The sequence below is a fragment of the Hyaloscypha bicolor genome, assembly GCF_002865645.1.
Source record: "Hyaloscypha bicolor E unplaced genomic scaffold K444scaffold_182, whole genome shotgun sequence".
NCBI classification, from domain to species: Eukaryota; Fungi; Ascomycota; class Leotiomycetes; order Helotiales; family Hyaloscyphaceae; genus Hyaloscypha; species Hyaloscypha bicolor.
Window position 1 is genome coordinate 4,330,389 of NW_020194684.1, and position 27,039 is coordinate 4,357,427.

At 43.7% G+C, this 27,039-nt stretch overlaps 8 protein-coding genes across 8 annotated transcripts; 3 read left to right on the top strand and 5 right to left on the bottom strand.

Moving 5' to 3' along the window:
• Positions 1-122: 122 nt before the first annotated feature.
• K444DRAFT_647735 (uncharacterized protein) lies at positions 123-3,260 on the bottom strand (the record flags this gene model as incomplete). The annotated part of the gene is made up of 6 exons (XM_024885376.1): positions 123-206; positions 258-1,511; positions 1,563-1,647; positions 1,912-2,274; positions 2,445-2,539; positions 2,634-3,260. The coding sequence occupies 6 exons, from the start codon at positions 3,258-3,260 to the stop codon at positions 123-125; spliced, it is 2,508 nt and encodes an 835-aa protein (XP_024728629.1).
• A 778-nt stretch (positions 3,261-4,038) lies between these two features.
• K444DRAFT_636987 (DnaJ-domain-containing protein) lies at positions 4,039-5,457 on the bottom strand (the record flags this gene model as incomplete). Its single annotated transcript, XM_024884067.1, has 4 exons — positions 4,039-4,358; positions 4,414-5,247; positions 5,302-5,371; positions 5,422-5,457. The coding sequence occupies 4 exons, from the start codon at positions 5,455-5,457 to the stop codon at positions 4,039-4,041; spliced, it is 1,260 nt and encodes a 419-aa protein (XP_024728630.1).
• Positions 5,458-6,304: 847 nt separating this feature from the next.
• On the top strand, positions 6,305-7,201 carry K444DRAFT_620811 (cytidine deaminase-like protein). Its single transcript, XM_024881783.1, has 5 exons — positions 6,305-6,512; positions 6,569-6,655; positions 6,702-6,746; positions 6,815-6,864; positions 6,911-7,201. Exons 1-5 carry the CDS (start codon positions 6,441-6,443, stop codon positions 7,083-7,085), a joined length of 429 nt encoding a protein of 142 aa, XP_024728631.1. The 5' UTR covers positions 6,305-6,440; the 3' UTR covers positions 7,086-7,201.
• Positions 7,202-7,252: 51 nt separating this feature from the next.
• K444DRAFT_544721 (uroporphyrinogen decarboxylase) lies at positions 7,253-8,547 on the bottom strand (the record flags this gene model as incomplete). Its single annotated transcript, XM_024876077.1, has 5 exons — positions 7,253-7,326; positions 7,374-7,764; positions 7,817-8,352; positions 8,404-8,445; positions 8,493-8,547. 5 exons carry the CDS (start codon positions 8,545-8,547, stop codon positions 7,253-7,255), a joined length of 1,098 nt encoding a protein of 365 aa, XP_024728632.1.
• Positions 8,548-8,725: 178 nt separating this feature from the next.
• K444DRAFT_238332 (uncharacterized protein) lies at positions 8,726-11,321 on the top strand. The gene has a single exon (XM_024871288.1). The coding sequence runs from the start codon at positions 8,905-8,907 to the stop codon at positions 11,149-11,151; it is 2,247 nt and encodes a 748-aa protein (XP_024728633.1). The 5' UTR covers positions 8,726-8,904; the 3' UTR covers positions 11,152-11,321.
• K444DRAFT_636991 (guanine-N(7)--methyltransferase subunit trm82) lies at positions 11,247-12,940 on the bottom strand (the record flags this gene model as incomplete). Its single annotated transcript, XM_024884068.1, has 3 exons — positions 11,247-11,643; positions 11,697-12,413; positions 12,462-12,940. 3 exons carry the CDS (start codon positions 12,938-12,940, stop codon positions 11,247-11,249), a joined length of 1,593 nt encoding a protein of 530 aa, XP_024728634.1.
• Positions 12,941-13,269: 329 nt separating this feature from the next.
• K444DRAFT_636992 (60S acidic ribosomal protein-like protein P0) lies at positions 13,270-14,400 on the top strand (the record flags this gene model as incomplete). Its single annotated transcript, XM_024884069.1, has 4 exons — positions 13,270-13,320; positions 13,373-13,498; positions 13,556-13,663; positions 13,738-14,400. The coding sequence occupies 4 exons, from the start codon at positions 13,270-13,272 to the stop codon at positions 14,398-14,400; spliced, it is 948 nt and encodes a 315-aa protein (XP_024728635.1).
• A 222-nt stretch (positions 14,401-14,622) lies between these two features.
• Positions 14,623-17,778, bottom strand: K444DRAFT_669458 (DNA mismatch repair protein MutS). Its single transcript, XM_024887529.1, has 3 exons — positions 17,327-17,778; positions 16,488-17,277; positions 14,623-16,443 (listed from the first exon to the last, which is right to left on the bottom strand). Exons 1-3 carry the CDS (start codon positions 17,747-17,749, stop codon positions 14,780-14,782), a joined length of 2,877 nt encoding a protein of 958 aa, XP_024728636.1. The 5' UTR covers positions 17,750-17,778; the 3' UTR covers positions 14,623-14,779.
• Positions 17,779-27,039: the final 9,261 nt, after the last annotated feature.

Here is a 27,039-nt window from a genome sequence, read left to right on the forward strand (position 1 = left end):
GATACCTCATATAATTTTTTATAGAAAGAGATTTCCCCAGCCTCTTGTTAGTCTAGCCTGACATTTGGGAAAGAAGAAGCCAACGCCCTCCAACTGATTCCCGCATACGACATTTAAAGGGCTCAATATGGTCCAACACCTGGTAAAAACCCCGAAGCATCCAAGTCAATTTGCTGATCAGGTGGGAACAGGGCGTCAAATGCATCCTGAAAATGTTGTCAGCTCAATCCTCACTTTTTAAGAGAATGCAGAAATACCCAGTCGATATCAGCCATCAAGTCGTCTGCCCCAGGAGGCACTGCAAGAGGAGGTTGTCCAGATCCACTTGCCGAGTCACTGCTTGCCTCCGGGCTCTGAGAACTCGGGAGAGCCCATAAGGATTCCCCATTCGCACTGCCTGCAAAAACCACGGCCTGAACCAACGGCACCCTGCCAACACTTGGGCCGGGTACTCCCATGATACCTCCAGGTCCATAGACCAGGGGCGCGTCAGTCGGAGTTGGAAGCTTTTCTTCTCGAGGTGAAGTCATATAATGAAGCCCATGACTCTGGACTGTATTTACACTGCTGTCTGAAACTCGAGGTTCTCGTTGCCCGACGTGTTTCTCCATCTGCACTGGAGCTCGCATGCCTCGCATACTCTGGTACACTGCAGTCTTTTGCTGCAATTCTGAAAGAATCTTCCTCCCTTTCACCCGTCGCGGGTCCTCAGGATTGCATTCAAAGATCCAATCAAGGCAAGCCCAAATCCGGTCAGCTTCTTTGCGTTGTGGGTAGACGTATACTTCCATGAGAAGGAGGAAGGCGGCATGATATTGCTGGTAAGCTCCGGCGTACCAAGACCACGGTTTCAGCTCGGGGAGGGTCTCCAAAGCCACAGCAGTCTCGAGAAGTGTAGTACCTGATGCAAGCATAATATTTCGAAGACGGTCCGGCATTGGTGCCACCACAGAGTTGTGGTAACGATGCAGGACCATAATATGAAGTCTCGAGAGGAGCAGTGCCTTGACAACTTTTGCGCATTTCTGCACGGGAATTCTCTCATCCATGAGGTGATCGTATCTTGCCGCCATGTTGTTACGGAATGTCTCGATCTTGCTTAGAACAGCTGTGAGACTTATCTTCCTTCGTTCGATTCTCGGTCTGTCGACCCAAATTGTCCTCATCATTTCATTGACCTCGAAGCGAATGAGACTGAAGGTTGAATCCGTCCATCGATCTGCACTTGCAGGGAGCTTTCCAGAAGCATTGATCTCGATATCGTCTACATTGAGAGGCAATTTCGTATCAAACTCATCACGTCTTACCGTTGGCCGGGGGCCTTGGGCTTCACAAGTCCTGATATCCAGAAAACACAGCTGATGCCATACTAAACGGCGAATATGGGTTTCGAGTGGGTTCATCCCGTAGGTCTCACCATCTCGATGAAGCCCCATACATTCTGCCATTCGTATAGCTGCACCAAGGAGAACCGAATGCGCTCTGGAGAGCTCTGACCTGCAAAGGGGGATCTTGGTGAAACACTTAGTAATGGATCTCGGGTATTGAGCACGAAAACTCACTAGATACATCACAAATGACTGAAGCGTTTCAATCTTCGTAGTGCGGAGAAAATTGGCCCGTCCAAGAGCAGTTTCCGTGCCAAGTCTTAGTAAAGTCAGCATGAACACCAGCGTAAATCACGCGTGAGATTCTCTGGGTATTTTCTACGAGAGATGACATTGAAAAGGTTCATTGGCCTTAATCAGAAGGGACCTAAGAAGCTTCGAGGAATGTTGCTTGGAGACGGCTAGCGCATTATACGTCCGCAATAGGCCACGAGCGCGAACCCCTCTCTTGCGGGCCGTGATTCACAACACCGCCAGGAGTTGAAAATTTGCTTTGGATTTCCTCGAAGAAACAAATACTCACTTGAAGTTATCAATCATACTAGCTTTCGAGACTCCAAAATCACGGATTATAGTGCTCTCATCCATGCTTACAACGGCAGAGAACATTACTGCAAAGACAATCGTTTGGACTGAGTTAGGCGGTTCAACGCCAAGAGAGACTTCATCCCAGAAGCTGTGATATTCTCTCTCGAACGTGGGGCGATGAACTATCTGGCAAATCGGGTGTACACAATCAAAGAATTGCTTGATTAGTCTATCAGCGGCCAATTGAGAAGGGAGAAAGTCAATCAGCGAGGCATTTTGTGAACCAGTTCCCCCGAAAAAGAATCCGGAGGAAGGCATGATATACGCAGGCCCGGGCTTCAACCATTCGGAGGCAGGCCTGCAGTAAATTAGCACTGTATATCTGAGAGGAGTGGAAAGGAGCTGAGAGTTTCCGAACTACCCCGGTTTCCAGGACACGAGCGCAAAGGCTCCACAGAAGCCATTATGACCACGGCTCTTAGGAAAAAGAAAAGTATGAGGAAGAAACACTGCTAGAACTAGACTTACGGGATGGGTGCCATTGGCTGAGGCGGTGAAAAGGCTCGTCCTTCGTCCTGTTCCTTATTTCCAGACATGAAAGTATCTGACATGGTAAATTCCAACTGTAAGAAGGGTTAGTTAGCTATGGCTTCTGATAATACAGAATGAAATCCATGTCCAGTATCAAGCCTAGCAACAGAGAAAACTTAGACATACCTCTTGTGATATCTTGGGTCTGAAGAAACCACCAATACGTTCTGTGATTCGCATCTTTCCCAGCTGAATACCCAGGTCTAAAAGGTCATCGTCCTCGCCATACTCATCGTACGCCGCATCAACAACAGCGAGAGGGGTAGGCTCAAGGTCCTTCTCATCTTCATTTGCTGGAAGATCGTCATCCTCCTCACCTGGGAGAGCTCTATCCTGGCTTGAAGAAGTAGGGACAGCAGCAACATTCTTCGCCACATCGCGTTCAAGCAGTCGTTCCAAAGATCCAACTTTCTCCTTGATTTCCGTGAGCTTCAGCTGACTTGCCTGGTCTAGTGCCGGTGAGAGGAAAACGCAGTCTCGCGTGAACTTAACACAATTCGCGCACGGGTGAGACTTATTACACTTCAATTTCCTGCGTCGACATTCTAGACAACTCGTTATCATGCGGTTTCTCCTCCTGATTCGTGGCGCTGCCGAGGACGAGGCCGACGGCGCACTCGCGCCAGAAGGGACGGTTGTAGGGGGTGAACCGGATGGAGGACCGACTGCAGGAGCATTGGAAGAGGGTGCAGAGAGCCGTGGTTGGGCCTCGGGGAATGGCCCTTGGCTGTTGTTTGTGTTGAAAGCTTCCATATGGCGAGCGAGAACGCGTTTGGCGGATGGGCCGGCGCCCCAGGCTCCTGACACCGCTGGAGAGTGACCTATGGGCTATGCGTACGCTTAAAGGGGCTTTATGAAATGCACAATACCCAGACAAATTCGAGGAGTCCCTAGAGAGCGAAAAGCGAATTTACGGCCGAAAGCATCCTACTTGGAGGTTGAGTGCGCTTTGGTAATCATAGCCTCACAATATTCAACCAATGGTGTTGGACTCGACTACTCGACGGGCAACCACCACCAAGTCGTAAGTGATGGGTCAACATGAAGAGCTACTCGGGACTTGTGGGCTTTCATTTCAATCAAAAAACCCTCAGCCACTTGAATGCCCAAGCCAATTAATTATCTCGCACCATTAAGCTCCCGCCACCAGTTTTCATACCATATCAAGTTTTCGAAAATGTGTTGAATTCACCAAGATGTTTGGATGCATGAAAGCAAACTCATCACGCGGAAGATGATGTAAAGACCAAATTTCTTTTCCATGCTATCTATCCGTCTAAACGCCAACGAAACAATCCCCGGGCAGCCCCTGGAAAGAACAGCGGTTGAAGAACGCAAAGCCAATAAGCCGTCGGCTTGTCATGAAGGCCGGAACTTCTGCATGTCGTCCATGCGGTGATCCGTATACCCCTCACGAAGCCACGTAACAAACCTGATATGATGCTCGCTGCGAACAGCAGACAACCCAGACCAATGCAAAAATGCCAAAGGAAACCACGCTGCTATTAGAATCCAGCCACTGTCGTCAAGCTTATTGTGAAGCACATTGGACCCGCTCGCCACCTGCCGGATGTCCGTCTTCGTCCTCTTCATCCATTCCGGTAGCACCTTGGGCTCGTGCTTGTTGACTCGGATCGACATCCTCGAAGTCAACGATTTCGGTCATGGTCTCTCCAGGGGGAATAACGGTCTGTTTTGAGCCGGGAAGAATAGCCTTCAGAGCCTCGAACGCCGCAGGATCGGCGGTGAAGTTCTTCTCAGGGAATTTGACGTCGAATTGCACGTACATGTTGCCAAAATCGTGGTGGCGGTATGAGGGCATACCTTGGCCTCGGATCATTTTTACAGATCCTGCAAAAAAAGTCAGAATAGGTCTCGAGGAACTAGAGTGGTGCGCAGCACTTACCAGGTGCAACAACCTCCCCTGGAAGAATATCCACGCTCAACCACCGATCATCCAAGTGCTCGATGAATATGGATCCTCCAGCAAGCGCTGTAACGAGGTCGATTTCTGCGTGATAGAAGAGGTCGTCGTCCTTGCGCTGGAATCTTGCGTGGGGCTTCTGCTCGATCTCAAAAATAACATCACCAGGTTGGACTCCAGGCGTTTGGTCGCCCTCTCCTCTGAAGTCGATTTTGTGACCTGTGCGAACACCTCTATCCACGTGGACGTGGAGGACCTTCCGCTCAACGATTGTCTTCTTGCCACTGCAGGTCTTGCATCGATCCTTCTCTCGGATGATCTCACCTTCTCCATTACAGTCGGGGCAGACGGTCTGGAAACGCTGGATCATAGGGCCCATCTGGCGCATCATCGTCTTCATACCGTGGCCATCACATCCAGCGCACTTCTTGACGGCACCTTCCTTTCCACCACGTCCATCACATTTAGGGCAGATAACGGATTTTTGCAGGGCGAGCTTGGAAACCTTGCCCCTGTAGATATCCTCGAGGGAAACCTTGTGGACATGATGGATTGTGCGAGCTTTCGGGGGTCCGCGTTGAGGCATACCACCACCAAACATGCCGCCAAGCCCACCACCACCAAATGCGGATCCTCCGCCAAAGAATTGAGAGAAGAGGTCCTCGGCGTTCATTCCACCGCCTCCAGCACCGCCCTCTAATCCTTCCTCGCCATATTGATCGTAGATAGCCCGCTTCTGTGGGTCGGAAAGGACCTCGTATGCGTGGGAAAGGTCTTTGAATTTGTCTGCTGCCTCGGGATTGTGGGCATTCTTATCTTAACTGATATTAGAGCTGTGCACAGAATCCAAACAGGCAGCCCAGAACTAACCAGGGTGATGCTTCAGGGCACCGATCTTGTATGCTTTCTTGAGTTCTGCCTCGGTGCAGTTTTGAGAGACCTAGAATGAAGATGAGCAATCATTTCCCGAAAGGGGGGTAAATTGCTTACACCGAGGATGTCGTAGAATTTGGTGTCTTTCGCCATAGTTCCAACTTAGAGGTACGGGAAGGGAGATTCGACAAGCCTGAATCCTGTATCGTTGGCTCTCGGCGAGGGTTGCGTCTCGAGAGTTGTCCTTTGCGCCGTTGAGGCAGGGGTTCGAAAAGTATCGAGCTTATGCTGACTCTCTATGGCAACAATGTCAGTGTACAGTCAGGCCACAAGAAGGTAGACGATCTTGAGAGGATGCGACCCGGTCCTGATAAGAGGAGAAGAGTGCAGACTTCTTAGATCCAGGCAACCAAGAGATCCACTCACTGTTCGAGAATGAGGCTGAGGCCTTGCCGCGCGCAATGTTCTTCCTGCGTTGCTTTCGCAATCAATTTCTCAGGAAGAGATCGATTGTGAATGTACTCGAGAGGTGAAGTAGTAGAAGATCGACTCAAACTCCAACAAGTTTGTGGTGTCTTGGGTGTGTGGTTCAAGGTTGATGCTGAAGATTGAATTTGGTCGGAGTTAGTGGCAGCGATAAAAAGGCGTCGCTAAAAGGGTGGCTTCGAATCTTCCAAACAGTTCTAAACTCTTCTTCTGCTTCAAAAGCAGGCAAACTTCCATGCAGCCTCGCCCGCAAATACACCCACTCCACTCCGCCCTCACAGCAGACTCTCGAACTGAGCTGGCAGTGACTTTCTTATCGGCCTTCCAAAAAGTGAAATCGTGATCAAGGTGCAGTGGGTGGCCAGCAGATGGAAAATCCATCGCAGGCCAAAAATAGCATAGTCCTCCTGCAGGACACTCGCCAGGGCTGCCAATCAGCGTCGATCCCCAGTCAGGAATCCCTTATCGCGCTGATGATAAGAGACCGTTGATGAATGACACAACGTTTGTGAGTGAGGGGCTGGAGTGGCTGGAGGGGCAACGGAAAGTCAAGTCATGTGGAGCATGAAAAATGAAGCTTTTCTTTTCGAGATGCAAGATACAAGATACTCGGTTTGCTCTTCATCGCTATTCAAGTAGCACAATTCACAATGAATGACCTAGAAGCGTTCGCAATTGCCCTTGAGGAAGCTCGGCTGGGCTACAGAGAAGGTGGCGTGCCGGTAAGCACTCTCGAGTAACTAAGTGAGACTTTCCAGTTCTGAGATGATTGGTCTAGATTGGAGCTGCATTGGTTTCTCAAGATGGCAAACTGCTTGGGAGGGGGCACAACATGCGCGTGCAGAAAGGCTCAGCAATCCATCATGTGGGTTTTAGATTTAGATTTTGGGGCAGTATTAATATGGTATCAGGGGGAAACTGCAGCACTAGAGAATTCAGGACGGCTTCCCGCTTCAGTAAGTCGAGTTTGCCTATCTCACCAAAGCTACCTATTTGAGAAAGGCTGACCCGAGACTCCGGATAGGCATACAGAGGTGCTACCATGTTTACAACCCTCTCTCCTTGTGATATGTGGTATGAATCCCTACAAGAGATATTCCTGATTACCAACCACGAACAGCACGGGGGCCTGCATCCTCTATGGAATCTCGCGAGTTGTGATTGGTGAGAACAAGACTTTCCTTGGCGGCGAAGCCTACCTGAAGCAAAGAGGCGTTGAGGTTGTTGTTTTGGAGAGTCAGGAATGTCAAGACTTGATGGACTTATTCATTAAGGAGAAGCCCGAAGTCTGGTAAGTGGTCCGAGGCATGCCGAGACACGGAGGCTGATTGGGCTTGTAGGAACGAGGACATTGGTGAAGAGGAGAGGGTTTACTCCAAAGAATTGAAATGAGAAGACGAATGAATTAATCGATCAACGATTTTGCAGAGAAGCGGTGCAATTGATGGTTGATATAGAGCCATTAGCTTCCCGCGAGTCTATGAATCTCTTCAAAGTAGAACTTCAGGTCATCGGGTTTCACGCCGGGGGTGATTCCTGAAGAGGTCAGCACAGAGTAGAAAGACAACAAATGCGGAACTCACCATGGCCCAGATTCGCGATCCAGCCCTGTTTTCCACCACCGAAGCCTTGCACCATGTCTTCCACGACTACCGTTATAGCTTCTCTCGATCCATATAATACACCAGGATCTGCGTTGCCCTGAAAAACAATTGGCCTGTTGCCTCTGATCTTGACAGCTTCCGCTGGGTCTTGTAACCAGTCCAAACCAACAACCTGGTACCCTAAATCACACAAGGAATCGAGTGCATACCAGGCTCCTTTCGCAAAGACAACCATTGGGACGGGGTCCAGGTTCATCTCCTTCAATCGTTTGGGAAGATGTTTCGAAATGTATGCGAGGTATGGCAGGGAAAACGCTTTGAATGACGACGGCGATAGCTCACCAGCCCACGAATCAAAGACTTGAACTAGCTGGGCATTCTTCAGTGACAAGACTCCGACATCTTCAGGTAGAATAACGTACCTGAGCACCAGCCTTAACTTGCAATGCAAGATACTCGACACAGACTTCGGAGATCTTTTGTAGAAGATCCTTGCTTGCCTTCGGATATTTGTAGATCCAGGTCTTGATTTTGGCGAACATCTTACTTCCACCGCCTTCAACCATATAGCAGAGCAAGGTCCACGGTGCACCACAGAAACCGAACAGTGGGACTCGCCCTTCAAGCTTGTGTCTCGTCAGAGTAATGGCTTTGTATACATAATCCAATTCTCCGGCGACATCCACTTTCTTATTCATGACCTTGCCGTACTGGCCGTCTTCAGGGTCTTTGAGGGGATTCGGAAAGTGCGGGCCCACCTTGTCCACCATCTCGACGGCCATTCCCATGGCTTGAGGTATGACAAGGATATCCGAGAAGATGATTGCAGCATCCACGAGACCGGCAAAGCGCTCAATGGGTTGGAGGGTCAAGGTCGAGGCAATTTCGGGGGAGCGGCAGCAGTCGAAGAAGTCGTGCTTTCCTTTGGCTTCATGGTACTCCGGTAGATATCGCCCCGCTGAGAGAAACATCAGTATAAATTTCTCCCCTAGAAGAGATTTATTCGTACCTTGACGCATCACCCACATTGGAGGTCTCTCGACTTTCTGGCCTTCAGAAGTTAACGATTTCTCATTGATACGGGGGGGGGAATCCTACCCCATGCTGTCCTAATAATCAAGTCATTTTGAAGAGGCTCAAATTGGTGAGCCATGGCTTCCGTCTTGTTGTACGATCAAGGTCCCGGATCAGCACGTTTCTCTGCACCAAAACAGTCACCCCGCCAAGGCTGGTGAAGCGTCGTGCCTGAATTTTGACTGGCTGCAGGGGTGGCACAGTCCTTGTGGGAATCGGCGCCAGCCACGATTGTCAGGCATCACGCGCAACTTGGGGGAAACTTCAACCAGCTGCGGAGCCAGCCTTCGACATCTCATCAAAAGCCACAATTCGAATCACTGGAGATCGAAGCTACCTCCGCACAACTGGAACTCACCAATTGGCTCCATCACACACTTTCTCCGCTTGAAGGCCGTCCGCAACGCCTCGAATGTCTCCCAAAACTTCTTAATTCATGCTTCCCCGACCTGCGGCTTGCTGTCCAGCAGTGAAGCGACACCTCTTTCAGCCGTCCGACTCTATCTGGGTATCCGACGAGGTGCTTCGCCATGCTTTTCAGAGATTTGTTAATTCACGCTCCGGGAAGCGTTATGGGAGCTTCGTTCCTGGTCCTCTAGAGAGCCGCCGCAGGCTTGGGAAAAGACGAATGGCACACCTCACCGAATCCGCTCCGGCACCAGCACACAACACGGGGCCCCTATGGGGCTTCTTTGGAGACGTAGGCAATGCCCAATGGCAGTGGGAGGCGCCTACAACCCGAAAATCAACAGGGGCCTCTACTGCAGCACTACCCGCCTGGCTCTTGGAATGGAACACTTCCCCAGAGGTAGTCCCCGAGTCGGCTGTCGTTGAAGGCTCAATGAATAAGCCTACAAAAGAGGCAGTTGCAATTGAGGAAGATATTGTCAAATTTCGAACAACGCTTCTGGCTGCTAGTTCAGATCAATTGCACGACATATGTGAAGAGTTCAACCAGTTGTACAAGCAAAGTCTAAGATTAGGCCTCGTCTCCGGAATTACAATGCACAGAGCTCTCAATACCATATCGCGGGACATACGCCTCGCATTCTCAGACTCGGGTCTCGGGGACACTCAGCGTCTTCTTTCGTTCTATCAAGCCTTTTGGGATGGAGTGTTAAGTTGTAAAGTGCTTCAGCCCGTCGACTTGGATGCCAGATTACTAAACAGATTCTTATCCTATCTCGGGAACCTACCTAGCTGTACGGAGGTCCAAACTTTATTCCACGACGTCATGCATGCAGCATCTGTCACCCAGCTCGGCAAAATGAATAGGGGGGTCGATCGTTTGGTGGAAGCATGGGCTAGAAGCTGGCTACACGAGCAGCCTCCTGGTGATCCCCGGCTGTCCTTTTTGGGGGCTAGCAGAGACTTATCGGAGTCCTTGGATAGACTTGATCGTCTTCAAAGCCTAATGCACAGCAGAGAGGATGATGATCGACAGGATCTTTCCACGATTCAAAAAGCAGTTGAGGAAGCAAAGGTGATCCTTGACAGCGCCCTGGAGCATATTGTCCAGGCTGAGAAAGCCCTTGTACCCCGAAACGGGTCTATTGAGACCCTGGCAAATATCTTAGGTTACTTGCCACAAGATCATCTCTATCGGGTACTTGCTTCCTGCACGCAAAACATCGTCCGCATTCACAACAGCATGGAGAACCCTGTGACAGATTTGTACTATGGATGGCTGTCTCTTGTGGCAAAAGTACCGAAATTGCCTCACCAGATGTTTGTCAACATCGTAAAGAGGATGGGGAAATGCAAGGGAGTACGCGAACAACCTCTTCCAGGTGCCGTTGTCCTCAGTCGCTGGATTAGTCAAGGATACTTAGGGAAAGGAGGAGCATTGATCAGGAATACTTTCGAGGTTTCTTCCTTGAACAGTGGACCCCTTGGCCTCGGATTGGTACTTTCCGCTATCGACAAACACAGAGAGAAGGTATTCCGCCAAACAAAGGGTATTTTCAAGTTGCTCCACAATCTTGAAAGATACAGAGAGGTTTTCGGAATTCTTGCACAGATACAGGATCTAGGGTTGAAACTGCCAAGAGATATTATCGGCCCAACAATCGAGATCATGAGCAAATATGATCTTCAACTCGCATACCGCATACAAAAGATGTTCTATACTGGTCTTCGTACCAACAAACAAGTCTTGCGACCCGATCTAAACTCGAATTTCATCGTTTCCATGGTGAACCACCGTCGATTCTCTCCACAACAAATCTGGAAAGCAATGGGAGTGCCCTTTTACGAAAAGATGCAACCATCCAAAAGGTCGGCATTTTCTACAAGGCGTCTGTCGCCAGCCATGATAGAACTCGTGATGAAAGTGGCCATTGCTTTCGCACAAACAGATGCTCGATGTCAGAGGGTAGCGTTTCGCAACGTAGTTCAATGTCTCCACCATCTTCGGCGACACAACGCGCCCTTGACTCCAGAGTTAACTAGGGCTATCTCCCACGCTGGCTTTACTCGGAAAATTGTTGCTGGGGAGTGGATTAGCAAAGAGCTGCTGGATTGGGTACTTGGACTTATCGAGGTGGCCGAGGGTACTGATGTTGCAGTAATCACAGATAAAGCTGTAACTTATTGGAATGAGCAATTGGCGGAAGAGCAGGAGGAGGAGGCACGACGAAAGGCACGAGAGATGAATGTGTTGCGTGTAGGACCCATAGATTAGTGAATATATACGAGTGAGAGAGGCGTCGACTTTCGAGCTTTACTGGACGCATATCATCGTTAGAAATAGGAGCCAACATGGCAAAGCTGCTTGCATTATTCTTCCCGCATATCTCCCTCCCTCTTTCGCAAATTCTCAAGACTGTACAGTAGATTGGTGAGTCGTCCTGAGGCACCACTTCCATTCGCTTCGCCCTCATCTTGTTTTGCAATAGCTAGCTGAAACGTTCCGTCCTGAACAATCTTTCCATTTTGGAAAATATATGACTGCAAGGGATTCAGATTTTGACTTGCATCCTCTCTTTCCTCCGTTCTCGATCCAAGTTTGTGAGTGGTGTCGATGGATACAACTAGACGATTTGAGACGTCAAATTCGCCCTCTTTTAGTGAGGTGCCAAACACAATAGCGAGTGCATTGCCTGGCAATTTGAGCGTTTGCAAGTACTCCAGCCGGTTTTCAGCCGTCAGCACGAAGGCAAAGGCGGCAGGAATGCTTGTCTAAGATTAGCTCGAATCCACTAAAGGTCTTCATTGAAGAGAACTCACCTTTCGCAAGTAACTACGACGATAGTTTGAAAGCTATCATTCAAAGCTTGCTGGGTGCAATAGATACCCGACACAGCAATCTTTGACGACTCGACTGGAATATCACTCTCTTCTGTTCTGTCGAATTCTTGCATGACAGCAGACACATACCCCTTCAGATCCGCTTTGGAGACCAAGTTTCCACACTCCCACTCCCACACGAACAATTCATCGTCACCTCCACCAGATACCAAGAGGTGTGGTCGATCCGGTGGAACACAGATTCGACTAACGAATTCGGAGTGGCCAAGGCAAAACCCTTCGATAACATGCGTTTGTGGAATTCCTCGAGAGATGCGGATATGTTCATCTCTGTCAGCGGTGATGATATAATTTCGAACCCCCAATGCAACCAGAGCAATATCCGTCAACATAGAGACATGGCCAAGTAAGAGTTTATGCTCAAAGACGGGTTCGGACTTCTCGGCGGTTTTATTGGTCTGCCGTCTTTGGTTTTCCAGTGCTTTGCGATTTCTCTGGGAATGAATAGTGAGTTCGTTTGCAGCTGGTGTGAAACTCTTCGCTGCTGGCTCGGGAGTATGGGTGGCTGATTTTGGTGTTCCAGAGATTTCCAGTAGGATCAAGGGGAGAGAATAGACGTCTCCAAACTTGTCTGCAGTGATTATGGTAGAACTGTCATTTGTGACCGCAAGAGCACATGGGCGCTTCGGCATGGCTCTGTTCCTTATAAATGACTGGCACGATTCTAGTATCAGAATAACTTACCTTTGGCTCAACTGCTTCAACCTATGTACTCCATCTTCCTGAACGTTTTCGAATACCCGGATACTTTTATCCTCACCAGTGACCGCAATCACGTGACGTCCATCCTTCGTGATGGCCAACGCAATGACAGCTGGAGCTTCGAGGCCACTTTGAACTGCATCAGATCTACTGTTTTGCTTTTTCTTCCCCTCTTTTGTGACTGAATTTGCCTCAACTGGCCCTGATGTTGATAATTTCCTCTTCTTTGCTGGCGGAGCAGAATCAGTGTAGATTTCCACGGAGGATGTCTCGTAGTGTTGGGTGACCAATTCCGTTGTGACTTCTAGAGAAGGCCTGGTACTTCCCGCCGCTTGTATAGAAGGGCATTTCCATGTCGAGAGAAGTGAGCCGTCTCGGAATGAGTCGATGCTAGAACCTCTGGCTGCAATGAGGAGATTTCCACGTTGTACCATGCACTGGTATGGCATTCGTGGAGACATCACGGCGATGGGAAGTAGACCTGGAATGAGATCCAACCCCAACTACTACCGGAAATACGAGGATCACGAAATTGCACCACTTTTGCACGTTCATTCAACTTGTTCAGTCTTTCATCAAATTTGAAGCGACCCTTCAAAAGAGGTCGAAAGGCGAGGCCACGGAGAAATATTGATCCTAGCGCAGGTTGTTCCGCAGCCTCCGCACAATTCAGGCGAATTCGCGAAAAATGTTACAAAATTACATTGCAATCCAACCTCTCGAAGTCGAGAACATCCCAACGAACACCATAATACTGACCCTTAAACATCCTACCTTCATTTAAGAAGATATGGGGGGCAGTAGATCCGAGAACAAGGCCGGCTATTTCGACAAGCTTAAGGTGAGAAGACTGCTTCTGCGATACAAATTCAATCATCTAATCGTTATTTAAGGGCTTGCTCGAAGAGTACACCTCTATCTTCGTCGTCACCGTCGACAATGTCAGCTCCCAGCAGATGCACGAGATTCGACAAGCCCTCCGCGGTGAGGGTGTTGTCTTGATGGGCAAGAATACCATGGTATGATGATCTTTGGATCTCGAGGTAACACGGAAATTGACCCTCGATGTTCCACAGGTTCGTCGCGCCATCAAGGGATTTATCAGTGAAGAACCTGCTTATGAGCGACTTCTTCCCTTCGTCAAAGGCAACGTGGGATTCGTCTTCACCAATGCCGATCTTAAGGTACGATCAACAAGATTTACATCTCGATCTTTCATTTACCACGTTGTTTGGGAATGATTCTAAGACCGCTCCAGACAATTCGTGATAAGATCCTCGCCAACAAGGTTGCTGCTCCGGCCAGAGCTGGTGCAGTCGCTCCCGACGATGTCTTCGTCCCCGCTGGTAACACTGGTATGGAACCCGGAAAGACCTCTTTCTTCCAGGCTCTCGGTGTCCCAACCAAGATTGCTCGTGGTACCATCGAAATTACTGCCGACTTGAAGCTCGTCGAGGCTGGCAGCAAGGTCGGAGCTTCCGAGGCCACCCTTCTCAACATGTTGAACATCTCTCCCTTCACCTACGGCATGGGTATCTCCCAGGTCTACGACCAAGGCAACACCTTCCCACCTAGCGTTCTCGACATCGAGGAATCCCAGCTCCTCAAGTCCTTCTCTAGCGCAATCACCACCATTGCTTGCATCTCGTTGGCCGCCAACTTCCCAACCCTGCCATCCGTCATGCACTCAGTCGTCAACGGCTACAAGAAGGTCTTGGCCGTTGCCGTTGAGACCGAGTACAGCTGGCCTGAGATAGAGGAGTTGAAGGACCGCATTGCCAACCCCGATGCTTACGCCTCTGCTGGACCCGCTGTCACGAGCACCGAAACTGCCAAGGACGACGCCCCCGCGGAAGAGGAGAAGGCGGACTCAGAAGCTGAGGAGTCGGGCGATGAAGGTTTCGGCGGCTTGTTCGACTAAGTCGATCTTGCATAGATACAATGGGTTCTCCTGGTATTTTATGACACGGACCATGAATTCACATAGAGCATATGCAGGTTCTCTAATGTAGCGCACGAAGCACATAAGGACAATTTTCGGCGTCCACGAAATGTGATTCTTTTATGGCGTGACATGCTGAAAATAAGCTCTCACAGTCCTGCTCAAAGGTCAGTTCAAAGTTTCTCGCTTCTCAGCACAATTCCCAAGCAATTATGATGATTCAATCAAAAGCTTTTTAACCCTTAACGGAGACCTGCTCCTTGAAGACCAAAAACAACAACTCTAATTTTTTCCTGACTGCGCTTTCCGATATCTTAGATACTTTACACGTCTATCTGACCTTTTGCTGACTATCTTCTTACACAGATCTTACACGTCCATCCAACACTTTCTTTGCAACTGCAATAGCTTCCTCTGGCAGGCCCGCCAACTTCGCAACTTTCAATGCATGACTCCTCGTATTGACCCCTTCTCTCAACCGATGATCATACATAAACCCATCGCCGTCTTTATCCTCCAGAACATCCGTGCAATAGAACCCCACTCCTTCCATGTCCCCCTTCACCACCATATCCACTAAGTCGTGGAAATGCGTCGCAAACAGCGTCCTACATTTGTTGACATGATATAAATGATGCAAGCACGCAAAAGCCACAGCCGTCCCATCTTCGGGCGTGGTCCCTCGCCCAATCTCATCCATAATGACAAAGGAATGCCGAGTCGCGTGCTTGAGAATCGTAGCCGTCTCTAACATCTCCACCATGAACGTCGATTGGTCTCTATACAAGTTATCCGCCGAACCGACGCGACTGAATATCTGGTCGACAAGGCCAATCTCTGCGTACTCGGCTGGGACGTATGACCCCACTTGCGCGAGGATCGTGATGAGTGCATTTTGCCGAAGAAACGTGCTCTTGCCAGCCATGTTCGGGCCGGAGACAAGCCAGGTCCGCTGCACATCTCCAACAAAGCAGTCGTTGGTGATGAAGCTTCGGCCTTCTTCCTCCAACCCACCTTCAACTGTTGGATGGCGCCCACCAACGATCTTGTGTGCGCAGGTCTTATTCAAGATCGGTCGTGTCCAGTCCTTTTCTACCGCCAGAGTGGCGAAGGAACAGGCAATGTCTAGCTCATCTAGCACGGCTGCGTTGCGACGAAGTTTGATAATGTTATGAATTACTTGTTCTCGGAGCTGGTGAAAGACCCGCTGTTCGCCTGCGCGAATGTGAATTCTGCATTGATCGATTTGTTGGCCAAGTTTCGTCCATTCAGGGTGGTGAAAAGAGCGAGTGCTTTTGCTGGAGCCAACACTTCTGACGGTAGAGAGGTCGAGCTTCATGTCTTTGCCTTTAACGTGGCAAATATGACCCATGCCAGGGGTGAAACGCAGAGTAAGGCTTTCTGCTCCCAGGCGTTTTTTGAGATCTTCCCCGAGGTTCGTCTTGTCGATTGCAAGTGCAGCAAAATCTGCGTGTAGCCGCTCGAGGGCCGGGCTTGCCCCTGGCTTCATGATCCAGGCGTCACTGTCGTCGGAGTAATAGTCTCTGAGACCGCCCGAAGCTTTCTTCTTCCGTGTTCCTTTTGGAAGAATGTTAGAATCCTCGGCGGACCCTTCGGAACTGATCACCGCTTGTGCAAGAGCTTGCATCTCCCCGGCTTCTCCATCTTCTAAGCGGTGTTGTTGAACCAGGCCTTCCTCGTCTACCGCATCTCTGATACGCTTGGCAAGTTCATTCGGTCCCTCCAAATTGATTCGAGTAACCATAGCCTGGATACATGCCTCTGCTTCGCTGTCTTGCTCCAGGCTGGCAACGAGCTCTTGCGTGGCATACACGGTGCTTTTCAATGCTAGGAGGTCGTCTGGATCACCTCGCCCAAATGCAAATTTCTGCAGGAGACGATGGGAATCATGGCATCTTCGCAGGAGAATCACCACACGTTCTCGAAGGAGCTCGTGATTCAACATGAAAGTTACCAAGTCGAGCCGGGAGTTGATCACTTCCAGCGAAGTAGACGGTGAACCTATCATCATTAGCTGGATTACGCCTCGCACACGACATACTGACTTAACCAATTATCAAGCAGCCGTGCACCACCCTTTGTAACGGTCCGTCGAATAATATGCAACAGACTGCCTGTGACCATGTCTTCTCTCATGGTCTTCTTTATTTCCAAGGCACGCATAGTGTTCTTGTCAATACCCAACACGTCTAATTGTCGTGTAGGTGGCTGAAGCTTCATATTCGAGCCTTGAAGCCGAGTTTTGACATATTGGAGTAAAGAACTGCCTGCTGCTATCTCTTCGATTGTGAATTCATTCTCCAGTCGCGGGGGAAGAGGAGATTCCAGCATTGGTGACCACCCCGAGACTTTCTGGACCTCCGAAGGGCTTGTATATGTGATGAGATGACGATCCTCAGCAAGGACATTGAAGATGCCATGATCTTTAGATGCTTGAAGATCTTCACCCAAGACAATCTCCCGTGGTCCGATGCGTGCTAGGTAGGATGGAAGAGCTGAGAGATCGGTGGATTGAGTGAAGAATTGGCCTGTTGAAAGGTCCAGCCATGCCAAGCCAACGCGAAGGGATGCATTCGGCCGAGCAGACTGGTGTGTTGATTCCTGCTCATGATCTTCTATGTGGATAGCTAGAACATAATTATTTGTGAAGGGATCCATGAAATTTTCATCTATAAGGGTTCCTGGAGTAATAATTCGAGAGACTCTTCGATCGTGCATCAAGTCCCCTGGGTTGCCCTTGTCATTGGGAAATTCCTCTGCAATAGCAACGTATCGGTTGAGATCTTGGACCAGAATCTTGAGATAGCGATCCAGCTGGAAGAAAGGAAAGCCGGCCTTCCCACAACGTGAGCATGAGTAGACGAGGCAGCAATGAAACAATTACCATAGGAACTTCACCAGCACTAAAGACTCTTATGGCCCGCTTGATGTTTAACAGAGGAGCAAATTCGTCGGCATGCTCGAAATACAGCTCATAGAAACCACCGACTCGAGTGAGCAGAACGCAATTCTCGAACCTTTGCATGTTACTCCGCGCCTGGCGCACCACGGTGGGAAAGGGTTTGTGGGTGTCAGGCTCGAGAGCTAGCGGCTCCAGAGGGATAAGACCCTGTGGGAGGTCGTCTAACTTGACAGTAGCCTTGGTCTTCTTGCCCCTCTCCTGGGCTGCTCGCCAAGCCTGTGATGGAGGAGGAGCATGTCGAAGAGCTGCGCAAGGGGAGAGAGCATGCAACGGCCGGCTTCGGGGCGTGGAAGTCAAGAATCGACGCGGCGCAACAGCTGCAAGATGGCGACACGGGAGGGGCATTGGGCCTTCCTCTCGAAGGGGGAAAGGGGGTGGGAAAAGGGGGGGCACGAGCACGAGGAACGTGACGTGACGTGACTTTTCGGTTGTAAGATAGAGCGTGAGGAGCGCGGTGGTCACGTGTGTATGGAGGGCACGATGGCATGGAATGGCATGCGATGCCGCGCTGCAGGCAACGTGCCGAGTGGCTCAACGCCTCAAATGGCCGGCCGGCATTGCATTGCATCGCACGGCCAATCAGCCGCTGTTTCACGCCTCTTCCGGCGAGCTTTGTTGCACATCGCCCTCAGATGCCGCCACTGACAGCGCTGCCATTTTCTCGCTCGGGGGGGCCAGCCGCCCGTTGGAGAGATGGGAGGAAAGGGAGCGGAAGCGCAAGAGGCACGAAGGCGGCATTACTAGGGAGACGGAGGGGCCGACTATATCCACTGACTATATGTACTACAATATACAGTACGAGATCAGGGCCGCTTCGCTAAAATTAAATCCTGGCGGCCCTACGCAAGCTCCGGGGCCAGTCTTTAATTTTGCCCTGATCTCGATTCGAGATTAAGAGAGTGACTTTAGCTTTAATATAGAGCTCTCTCTCTCTTTACGGACTGCTATATCTCTAATTATATTTATAGAGCTCTTTTCCCCCTTTTATAGGCTATTTTAAGCCTTACTTTTACTTATAAGCTCTCTTTCTTACTTGTAAAACCTTTCTCTTATTAAATATAGCTATATTGCACTCGTAAGCTCGTACTAATATAATATATAAGCGTAAGAAAAATTAGTTTTTAAGAGTTTTTATTTAAATATTTAGCTTTTGGCTTTATATACCGGGCCCGGTTCGCTTTCTTGTTCCGCTTCCGGTATATATTATAAGTAAAGAACCGGCCAAAGTCTATAAGAGGCTTTTTTCGATTATAGGAGAAGTAATATTACTCTTGCAGGCCATTTACCGAGGCTATAAAGCTTTCTCGGATCTCCCGGCTCTCTTAGGGGCCTTCCCAAGCCTTATTCTTATCCGCAAAGCTCTCCCTTTCTACTCGCGGGCCCTCCAAAGCCTCACTGGCCCCCGCAAGCCCCTTACTACCTATACTCTCACCTATACCTCCCTCCCAAGCCTCACTCCTACTCGGAAAGCTCTCCCTTCCCTCTTGCAGGCCCTCCCAAGCCTCACTTGCCCCTGCAAGCCCCTTATTACCTGTACTCCCACTTATAAAGCTCTCCCTTCCCCCCCCCGCAGACCCTCCCAAGCCTTATTCTTACTCGCAAAGCTCTCCTTTCCACTTGCAGGCCCTCCCAAGCCTCACTCCTACTTGCAGAGATCCCCCTTTCCTCCTGTAAACCTTTCCAAGCCTCATTCGCTCCCGCAAGCCCCTTATAACCCGTATTCTCACCCGTAACTCCCTCCCAAGCCTCACTCCCACTCGCAGAGATCCCCCCTTCCCTCCTATAGACCCTCCCAAGCCTCACTTCTACCCGCAAAGCTCTTCCTTTCCTCTCGTAAACCCTTCCAAGCCTCACTCCTACTTATACCTTTACTTATAGGGCTTTCCCTTTCCTCCCAAGTATTACTTATACCCGCAAAGCTCCCTCCCTCTTACAGGCCTTCTCAAGCCTTACTTGCCCCCGCAAGCCTGTTACTACCCGTACTCTTACCCGTAGCTCCCTTCCAAGCCTCACTCTCACCCGCAAAGCTCTCCCTTTCTACTTGCAAGCCCTCCCAAGCCTTATTCCTACTCGCAAAGCTCCCCCTTCCCTCTCGCGGGCCTCCCCAAGCCTCACTCCTACCTGCAGAGCTCTCCTTTCCCTCTCGCGGGCCTTCCCAAGCCTCACTCTCACTTGCAGGCCCTCCCAAGCCTCACTCGCCCTGCAAGCCCCTTACTACCTGTACTCTCACCCGTAACTCCCTCCCAAGCCTTACTTTCACCCGCAAAGCTCTCTTCCTCTTGCGGCCCCTCCCAAGCCTCACTCCTACTTATACCCTTACTTATAGGGCTCTTCCTTCCCTCCCAAGCCTTACTTGCGCCCGCAGAGCTCTCTCCTTCTCGCAGGCCTTCCCAAGCCTTATTCTCACTTACAAAGCTCTTCCCTTCTACTTGCGGGCCCTCCCAAGCCTCACTCGCCCTCGCAAGCCCCTTATTACCTATACTCTCGCCCGTAACTTCCTCCCAAACCTTATATCTTCCCGTAGAGCTTTTCCTTTTCTCTTGCGGACCCTCCCAAGTATTACTCTCACCCGCAAAGTTCCCCCTTTCCTCTTGCAACCCTTCCAAGCCTCACTTCTACCCGCAAAGCTCTCTTCCCCTCGCAAGCCCTCCCAAGCCTTATTCTCACCCGGAAACCCCCCAGACCTTCTGCAAGCCCGTAAAGCTCCCTTCCTTGTCCGTCAAGCCTTCCCAGCTCTCCTCCCGGTCCGTATCCCCTTGCAAGCCCTCTGCTAAGCTCTTCTCCCTTTGCAAACCTTCTCTTCCCTCCTATAAACCGCTATAGCTCCTACCTATACCTATAAAGCCCTCTCTTTCCTCCCACAGGCCCTCTTTATTTGTCCAGCCCTCCTAAGCCTCACTTATATAAGTAGGGAACATGTAAGTAGGGAGCGTACAAGTGAAGCATATAAGTAGGGAGCGTGCAAATAGAGTATATAAGTAGGGAGTATACAAGTAAAGTATGCAAGTGAAGCGTATAAGTAAAGCATACAAGTAGGGAGTATGTAAGTAGGGAGCATGTAAGTAGAGAGCATATAAGTAGGGAGTATATAAGTAGGGAGCATGCAAGTAGGGAGCATGTAAGTAGGAGTATATAAAGAGCTTTAGTATTCCTGGAGCAAGTAATATATAGGGGAATAGGCTTAAGTTTTGGTATTCTTTATATAACCAGGAATTTTAATAGGTAGTCCGACTATATAATAATGTTATATAGACAAGTTTAGGGCCGCTTTACTAAAATTATTAATTAGCGGCCTTATATAAGCTCCGGGGCTAATTAATAATTTTGCCCTAAACTTGTCCCGAGTGGGATTAGAATATAATAAAGGCTAGTACGAACTCTTTACGGACTCTTTACAGATAGTATAAGAAGAAAAATAGCCTATAAGTATATAAAGTTAGCTATAAATATATAAAGTTAGTTATAAGTAAGTTAAAAGCTAAGTAAGACCTTATAATATTTCTAGATATACTATATTACTCGTATGATTTATATTAGGAAATAAAAGAATATAAAGCCCTGCCTATAAGATTATTTATAAGGCTGCTATATAGAACTAGTTATAAGAAAAAACTAGTAATTATAAATCCACTTCTATTACCTCAAATAACTAGCCTTATAACTTATTAATAGTTATTATAAAAAATAAAGTAAATAGAAACTACTTACGAGAAAATATAAAAGATAATTACTAATTTATAGACTAGAGCTTAATTCGTGAAATCGTCCGTAACTAGTTATTAAAGTTACTACCTAATAGCTATACCCGAATTAAGAACCTCCTAAAGCTATATATTAATATTTATAACCTGTTATAAAGCCCTTTCTATAGATAGAGATTTTATAAGAGTATTACGAATATACTAATTTTGAGTTATAGCTTAAAAAGAAGTAGATCTAGTAAATAGATATTTTATAAGATCTCTAGAGATAATTCTATAATCTTAGGATTTGTCTTATTTATATTAGCTAAATCTACTATAAAATATATCTGTTTCTGGCCAGGAAATATATCTAGAATTATTTAGTTAAGCTTACAGACTATATTATTTAGGATTAATAGGATTACTTATTTACTAAAGGCCTAGTAATTATATAAGGCCTGCAAAAGTCGCTCTTATAAATAGATATAATTAATTAGGTTTATAACTAACTAGATATATGAAATAAAAGACGAGAATATAATCTGTCTATTTAAAGACAGGTTATATAATAGACTACTAATCTAATCTATAAAATCTTATTTAGACAAGTTATTATAGACCCGTATATTAATCTGTAATAATAACTAATAAAGCCATAGCTAGATTTATATCTACTATAAGCAGGCCCGTACTATATTAGCTTATAAATCATATAAGACTACTAGTAAAATCTGGATAAAGTTCCTCCCGAGAATTATAAGTATTTCTCTAAAGAGAATATTATTTATAACTAATTATAAATTAATTATTAGCTAGTATACTACCTTAAAATAATACTTGTATTATATAAGTACTATATTCTAGATAATTAGGTCTGTAAAATATAAGAGAGCCCTAAGCTAGCTAGTCTTAATAATTATATTTATAAATAACTTATTAAGCTTAAGCAGGATCTGGAACTAGAAATAAAACATATATTTATCCAGGAAAAGAAAAGCCATAATACATATTAATATTATATATAGGACTACCTTACCTTAGCTATAGTAATAATAATAGAGAGTCTTATAAAAAAATGTTTTATTAGTCTTACTAGAGTCTTATAAGTAAAAGTAGGCAGTTTATAAATTATCCGTAATTACTATTATAATTATCTAAAAGTAAAAGTACTAGTTTATATTTAGCTAGGCTTATATTATAATTACTAGTAATATCTTATAAGTATAATTAACTTATAAATTAGTTATATAGTAGCTTATAATCTAATTAAAGGTATTCTCAGGTAAAGTAATATTTATAAGTATTTACTAGAGATCTATAAGGCCGAGACTAAGTAAAAAAAGGCTATAATTATAATAAGAATTAACTAAGGGTAATAAGAAGTTAATTAACGGGTTATAGGCTAGCTTATAGGCCAAGTTATTATAGAAATACTTCTTATACTAGTTCCAGATTATTCATATATCCGTAATTAGCTATTAGTAAATATTTATAAGAAAGAATATTTATAAACTATAGCCGGTTATTAATAAAATAGCCTTATTAAAATACTAGAACTATTTCTAATTATTTTTTACTAAACTACAGATAATACAAGTAATATAATATATAAGATAATAAATGCCCTTAATTAAATAGAGCTTATTAAAGAACTATAGACTATATATAACTATTAGTAAGAGTTATAAAGTAGAACTACTTACCCAAAACCGGGCTATAATAATAAATATAGCTAATACTATACTCTTGCTTATAAGGCTTCTATATCCGGGTTTTAGTAATCTATATAAAGTATTATAAGAACTTATAATAAAGATACTAGCGGTTATTCTTATATATTATATTATACTTAAAAAAAGCTATTAAGATTAAATAGGTATTTATAGCCTAGTCTATAATTTACTCGGGTAAGAGATTATTTATAAAGTAGATTATATATTATTTAGGGAAATAAATTACTAAGTACTAGACTAGAGAGAATTCCTAGTATATTAGGTACTTGAATAAGTACTAGAAAGCCTTTATAAGGCCTATATACCGAGCTTAAAAATATTAGGTAATCTTATTATCTATTCTTGAGACTATAATAGTTATATAGTTCGTTTCTTTATAGATATACTTATAGATATATTTAATTACTTATATAAAAGTATAAACCTTAATATTAATATAGAAGCGGAACTTCTAGAGAAGATATAAGTTATATAAAATAACCTAGTAATTATTATAAATAATTTCCTGGCCTAAAAAGCCTAATTTACGGATTATAAATATATAGCTATTATCTTAGTACTAGTACTCGGAATATCTATTCTTATAAATAATTATTATAGTTATAAATACCTTAGGGAACCTCTTCTAATATATAAGTAGGGCTATAGGCGTTTTATAGACTATATATAAGGCTTTCGGATTATTTTTAAGGCTATATAGTTTATAAGATATCTAACTAGTTATTATAATTATAAGTTTACTTATAGGATTCTATAATAGGTCTAGGAACTTAGTATAAATAACTTTATTAACTAAATTAGAAATTAAGAAAACGGCTTCTTTTTAAGAAATAAAAATAGGTATATATATAGGAGGCCATATTTCTAGTATTTAATTATATATATATAGCCTATATATAATTTAAAAAAGTAATTCTTTAGGTTTATAAATAGCTTTCTTACTTTTAATATAAAGATCTAGTAAAGGAAATCCGAATAATTAATAGCTTATTACCTATTTAAAAGGTAATCTATAATCTTAGGCTAGTACGGGTTAGCTATAAAAGTAATAAAGAAGCTTGGCTTACTAAAGTATTATATAATAGCTATTGAGTTTTAAAAAAGCTATTATATAAAGTAATTATTACTTATAAAGCTTAATAAAAGAATAAAGTAATAGCTAATATTATTTATATAAATATTCTTATAAATTAGAATATTTATAAGTTTTATATATATATTTATATAAATATTTTACTAGTATAAGTAGAGCTAGTTAAGTAAGATAATCTTATAGGTAATATATATATTAATAATATATTACTAAAAGAAGTAGCTAGTATAAAAGAATAAGAAAAAGGCTAGATAAATATAGAAGTAGTACTAGTAAAAAACCTATTACTCTAGTTATATTTACTAATAAGTCCTATTATAGTCCTATAATTATAAACTATAGTACTAGCCCGGGTTATTATATAAGAAAAACAAAATATAATAAAATAATATATATATTTATAAATATTTATAGCCTGCCTTATAAATTATAAGTATTAGATTATAGTAGCTTATATTTATATATTTATCCGGAATAAGGGCTATAATCTCATTATTTATTAGGAGGTTCTTATAATAATAATTAGTATCTAACTCAAGAATTAAATATATTTATAGGTTAAATAAGATCTAGAAATTAGTTTACTAGCTTATAAGATACTTATAGGCTATTTTATAGATTATAATAAACGGATTATAATTTATAAATATATTTATAAGCTATAAAAGAACTATATAATCTAAATAAAGGAAGTTAGTAGTTTATATATTAGTTATAAAAAGCAAATTATAAAAGAAAAGCTATATAAAAAAGAGTTTAATATATAAAGCAGGCTATAGTAAGCCTTAAAAATAGAAGAGCTTACTATAGATCTAAAAGTACTAGATCTTATAAGAGAAGTTAATCCGGGTATTCTTCTTATAATTAATTAATATAAAAATAAAAGTATAATTATATATCTGGATATTTATTCGGAAAGCCTAATAAAGCGGGTTATTACTTATAAAGAGATAAAAGAGATATAGAAGAGGCTTATAAATTAGAGGAAGTATTATATTACTTATAATAGCTAGTATAAAGATATAATTTACTAAGGACAGGATATTAGAAACAGGTATAAAATAAAGCTAAGCCAGAATTATTTAAATGAAATAATACTAAAGGTTAAGGTATTTTCCCTACTTTATTTCATAGCTTAGTATTTTCTAATATATAAGATTCTTTAAACTTTAAATCTTTAATTATTATATTAATCCCGCTATTATATAATACTAAGCTTACTTAACTTAGCCTATAGAGGCAATATAATACTACTAGTAAAGAACCCGTATTTGTTCTTAGAAAATAAAGATAGAATACTACTTTTAATATTTAATAATCTCCTTGAACTATAAAGAACTAGAAAGCTTAACTAGAAGTATAATATTCTCTATAATCTAGTTAATCTCAAAGCCTGATTCTTAACTAGAGTAAATAATATTTCCCTTCTAGTAATTAGTTATAAGGCACGTAATAGCAGGGTAATATATAAGTAGTTAAGGTAAATAAGCTATAGAGTAATACTTGCAAGTATAACTAATTCCAAGAATTAATTCTAATAAGAGACTAATTAATGCCTCTTCTAAAGCTAGGAATATCTCCCTATATATTTCCTAGTATTTAGTCAGGTATATAAAGCCCTTTACTTAATTAGGAAATCCCATATAATCTATATAATTCCGATTACAAGCTATACCCAAAATAGGAAACTAGATCTATAATATCTAATACCTGTCTATATACTATTATATATACCTATTATATTAATTCTCTCTCTGGGCCCTTGTCCCTAAGAGGCCTGGGAAAACTGCAAATAGCTTTATAAATATCTTCCTGAAACTTTTCTGGCCGCTAGCTTTTCCTAAAGACTTTCTATAATTACCTTATTATTATACTAGGTAATAAAGTTAAGGATATAGTTTACTAATTCTTCCTAGCTAGTTTGTAAATCGCCTCTAGTAATTCCCCCTTATAAAGGTAATATAAATATAGTATATACTATTAGATATAAAGCTTATCCAATCTCTTAATTAGTTTATAAATTCTAACTTAGCCTCTATTTGCAAATAAATTATTACTCTATAGGCCTAAGAGCTTGGAAAAATTAATCCGATCTTCTAGTTTATTTATAAATCCTTTCTTTAGAATTTTCTGGATATTTCTGGTATAGAGCCGGTTCCGAATTTATAATTACTATTTAGGGAAAGGATATTATAAAAAGGCCTCCCTTTTCCTACTAACTAACTTTTCTTTTCCTTAACTATAATACTATACCTAGCTCCTCTTTATCCCTTACCTTTCTTCTTTAAGCCTTCTTTAAGCTTCTTTAAGCCTTATTTAAGCTTTATTTAAGTTCCTTTCTAATTCTTTCTTTTATTTCTTTATTTATTAAGATAAATACTTCTCTTAGTACTCGTTAGCCTATTACTACCCATTTAGCTAATATTCCTATATCCTTAATTTGCCCTTACTATCTTTAATATTCTAAGAATATTACCAAGTTTCCTGACCTTACTTATATTAAGAGTAATAATTACTCGGTATATAATTACTATTACTTTAAGAATAAGAAATATAATTCTATAAGTTATAAATTTCTTTTTTTATTTCTTATTCTAATACTATCTAAGGTTCCTTAAGTATATATAATATAATTAAACTACCTTCTTTAAGCTATTAATATATATAAGTATTTTTCCTATTCTTTGCCTAAAAGAAAGAAGGCTATTACTATCCTTCTTCTATACTAAACTATATATATTTCTCATATTAAAGCTATTATTTGAGGCTAATAGATTCCCCTAATAATTCAAGGAATAAATTAAGTAATTCTTACTAGCTTAATATAAGTATAAAGTACTCTTAATAATATAATTAATATTCTTTAGTATTAAGTAAGTTTACTTCTTTCTTGTTTCTTACTAATAGCTAATAGCTTTATAAGCTAATTTACTACCTATTTCTTGAGAGAATCCTAATAAGAATAATAATAAGAATAGTAGAGAGTAGTTATAAGAGTAAGGTATTTATAGGATATAGAAATTAGAGTTTTTAATAATTTTTATATAGTTTTTCCAAGAATAAATATATGGTTTTTTAATAGTTTCCTAATAAAAGTATTTATCTTTTATATTTCTATTTAGCTAA

Bases quoted from the DNA above. Each gene is read 5' to 3' on its own strand.
- K444DRAFT_620811 (XM_024881783.1), top strand. From the start codon at position 6,441: ATGAATGACCTAGAAGCGTTCGCAATTGCCCTTGAGGAAGCTCGGCTG. The intron at 6,513-6,568 runs GTAAGCACTCTC...TGATTGGTCTAG, and splicing joins ACAGAGAAGGTGGCGTGCCG to ATTGGAGCTGCATTGGTTTC. The intron at 6,747-6,814 runs GTAAGTCGAGTT...GACTCCGGATAG, and splicing joins CAGGACGGCTTCCCGCTTCA to GCATACAGAGGTGCTACCAT.
- K444DRAFT_238332 (XM_024871288.1), top strand. From the start codon at position 8,905: ATGCTTCCCCGACCTGCGGCTTGCTGTCCAGCAGTGAAGCGACACCTC.
- K444DRAFT_669458 (XM_024887529.1), bottom strand. From the start codon at position 17,749: ATGCCCCTCCCGTGTCGCCATCTTGCAGCTGTTGCGCCGCGTCGATTC. The intron at 17,278-17,326 runs GTAATTGTTTCA...CGTTGTGGGAAG, and splicing joins GTGCTGGTGAAGTTCCTATG to GCCGGCTTTCCTTTCTTCCA. The intron at 16,444-16,487 runs GTCAGTATGTCG...TAATGATGATAG, and splicing joins GCTGCTTGATAATTGGTTAA to GTTCACCGTCTACTTCGCTG.